Raw genomic sequence first — 1,533 nt, 5'->3', positions numbered from 1 at the left:
TATTTTTTATTAGTTTTCCGACTTCTGCCAGATAGACTCCAAAGAACAAACTTGCATTTGCTTGGACGAGCAATTGGTTTTTGATTATTCAGTATAATTATTATTGGCACAATTTGTTATTTACTGTAAAGCTCGACGATAGAAAATCAAAAATTATAAGCTCACCGTAAATTCTTATTAAAATATATTATTATCCTATCCCCGATTAACAGAGATGGCGTTCAAAGTCACAATGATTGCAGTCCCCACCGCCACCGCCACTCATCTAGATCTTCATCTACCCAATAGATGCGCCATTTCTAATAAAGATGAAATCTACCCATGAGGAACTGACATGTGACCCATATGATGGATTAGTACTCTTGTACAGATATCAGAGTCCAGTGTTTCCCTATGTGTACGACTCAGGACGCAACATCCACCCAATTCACCTGCCAGTACAACCAAGTTCTAGCTGATTTCATGCACCAAAGTAATTTTCAAAAAATGGCAGAGGCAGCGCATCGTACAATTTGAAAAATCGTCCCTTGTACAATACGTATCACTCATTACACACCCAGCTCCTGGTCGACATCCTACCCTAACTTCACAGTCGGATTCAGCGAGTGATGCTGCCTCATAAAGAGCGCCGTGTAAAGTCTCAGGGACTTCCACTCCGCCCCTTGTATGCTGAGAGTTGGGTAATCTTTTCTGAACATGGAAGCAATTTGCTCCGGCGTCTTCTTCTGCTCCAGCCAATTCTTGATCCTTCTTTCAGCTCCCGACGTTTGTTCTATCTGTTTGAAGATGCTTTGAAGGGTTTTATCCTGTCGCACCCTCGCGAGCAGCGCGTTGTCTGCCTTCTGCGCTGCCGCCAAGACTTCCGCAGCAGGACGAAGGAGTGGGTTGTTCTTGTATATTGTCGACGGCTTAAAGTTCTTCACAGCCACCATTCTCTCTTCCTCTTGCGAATCCAGAGCGTCAATTTCATCGTCCTCTTCAGCGTTATCCTGTTGCCTTGAAACGGTGCGCAGGAATCTCGCACCCTTCATGGGGGCAACAGTAGACATCACTGAAATCATTGTAGAGTCGGTATCAGCTGTGGCAGCATCGCATTTGACAAAGAAAGTGGCTGCTATCAGAAGGAGGACGGAGCTCAAGCGCATCATAAGTCTTGAGCAGCTTAATTTGCAGAGGAGTGGAAATTCCAAAATGATTTTCAGTTAAGGAACGTTACTCTGAAGCGTACGGAGTCAGTAGGGACTACACTGGTGATGACGGGACGATTGAGTCACATCCTAGGATACTATGATTTGCTATTAATTAGATGCATTGACTACACACTGCGTCCACTCCGTATTGCTTTTGAGAGTTATATACGTTAAAGAGGTATACACTACGATAGTTATTCTTGCACACCCTAGGGCTGTCAGATATTACATGTGCCGGTAAGCAGATATTCAAACTGTTTGCTGAAACCGCAAATTATTGCTGTTGACGGAGTATCCAAAGCCTAGGGATTACTGCCGAGGGTATTATATGGAACGGGCCTTT

The 1,533-nt window shown here is 44.1% G+C and overlaps 1 protein-coding gene across 1 annotated transcript; it reads right to left on the bottom strand.

The window, feature by feature from the left end:
• Positions 1–575: 575 nt before the first annotated feature.
• Positions 576–1,148, bottom strand: PPTG_15182 (hypothetical protein; the record flags this gene model as incomplete). The annotated part of the gene is made up of 1 exon (XM_008912545.1): positions 576–1,148. The coding sequence occupies one exon, from the start codon at positions 1,146–1,148 to the stop codon at positions 576–578; it is 573 nt and encodes a 190-aa protein (XP_008910793.1).
• Between the last annotated feature and the right edge of the window lie 385 nt (positions 1,149–1,533).

Source organism: Phytophthora parasitica (genome assembly GCF_000247585.1).
Source record: "Phytophthora parasitica INRA-310 unplaced genomic scaffold supercont2.48, whole genome shotgun sequence".
In the NCBI taxonomy this organism is placed as follows: Eukaryota; Oomycota; class Peronosporomycetes; order Peronosporales; family Peronosporaceae; genus Phytophthora; species Phytophthora nicotianae.
The sequence above is the reverse complement of the archived record's forward strand: the minus strand, read 5'-3'. Positions and strand labels throughout refer to the sequence as shown.